This window comes from Pteropus alecto, unplaced genomic scaffold (assembly GCF_000325575.1).
Source record: "Pteropus alecto unplaced genomic scaffold, ASM32557v1 scaffold462, whole genome shotgun sequence".
Classification (NCBI taxonomy): Eukaryota; Metazoa; Chordata; class Mammalia; order Chiroptera; family Pteropodidae; genus Pteropus; species Pteropus alecto.
In genome coordinates this window covers 84,282-85,280 of record NW_006431936.1, presented here as the reverse complement: position 1 = coordinate 85,280, position 999 = coordinate 84,282, and the positions used below count along the sequence as shown (strand labels likewise).

At 36.6% G+C, this 999-nt stretch overlaps 1 protein-coding gene across 1 annotated transcript in view; it reads left to right on the top strand.

The window, feature by feature from the left end:
* Nucleotides 1-222: 222 nt before the first annotated feature.
* Nucleotides 223-999, top strand: part of LOC102885811 (olfactory receptor 4F21) — a 930-nt gene continuing 153 nt past the window's right edge. Inside the window, exon 1 of the mRNA XM_006906929.1 lies at nt 223-999. This exon is cut by the window's right edge and continues 153 nt beyond it. Coding sequence (XP_006906991.1) covers nt 223-999 — 777 coding nt within the window.

The window sequence follows — 999 nt, the reverse complement described above, 5'->3', positions numbered from 1 at the left end:
TCATTCAAAGCAATAGATTGCCTCTGAGTGCAGCTTTGGTCTCACTACACTGATGTTTAATACCCTGGTTCTTATATTTTATAGTCTACTATTAGTTAAAATATTTGTTCATAACCTATTTTAAGTTATCAACATTTAACACATTCTTTTCAGTGCTCTAAAGTCAATTCTTTCTTTCTTTTCTTTCAGGTCACTTCAGAGTCTTTTCTTCTTTATGATTCAATGGACCAAGTAAATGGCTCTGTGGTAACTGAATTTGTGTTACTGGGACTTGCACAATCCTTGGGAATGCAGTTTTTTCTTTTTCTCTTCCTTTCTTTATTCTATGTGGGAATTATCCTAGGAAACCTCTTCATTGTGTTCACAGTGATTTTTGATTCTCATTTACACTCCCCCATGTATATTCTGCTGGCTAACCTATCACTAATTGACCTGGGCCTTTCATCTACCACAGTTCCTAGGATGATATCTGATCTTTTCAGTGACTGTAAAATCATTTCCTTCCACAGTTGCATGATACAGATGTTCTTTATTCATGTCATGGGAGGAGCTGAAATGGTGCTACTCATAGCCATGGCATATGACAGGTACACTGCAATCTGCAAGCCTCTCCACTATTTAACTATTATGAATCCCAAAATGTGCATGCTTTTGTTAGTGACTGCTTGGATCATTGGGTTGATTCATGCTATGTCTCAGTTTGTTTTCACCATAAATTTACCTTTCTGTGGTCCTAATAATGTGGGGAGCTTTTATTGTGATTTTCCCAGGGTTATTAAACTTGCATGTATGGACTCTTATAGACTAGAATTTGTGGTCACAGCCAACAGTGGCTTCATATCTATGGGCACCTTCTTTTTTTTAATTGTATCTTACATCTTTATTCTAGTCACTGTCAGAAAACATTCTTCAAAGGATTTGTCCAAAGCTTTCTTCACTTTGTCAGCTCACATCTCTGTAGTGGTTTTGTTTTTCGCTCCATGTATGTTTCTATGTGTG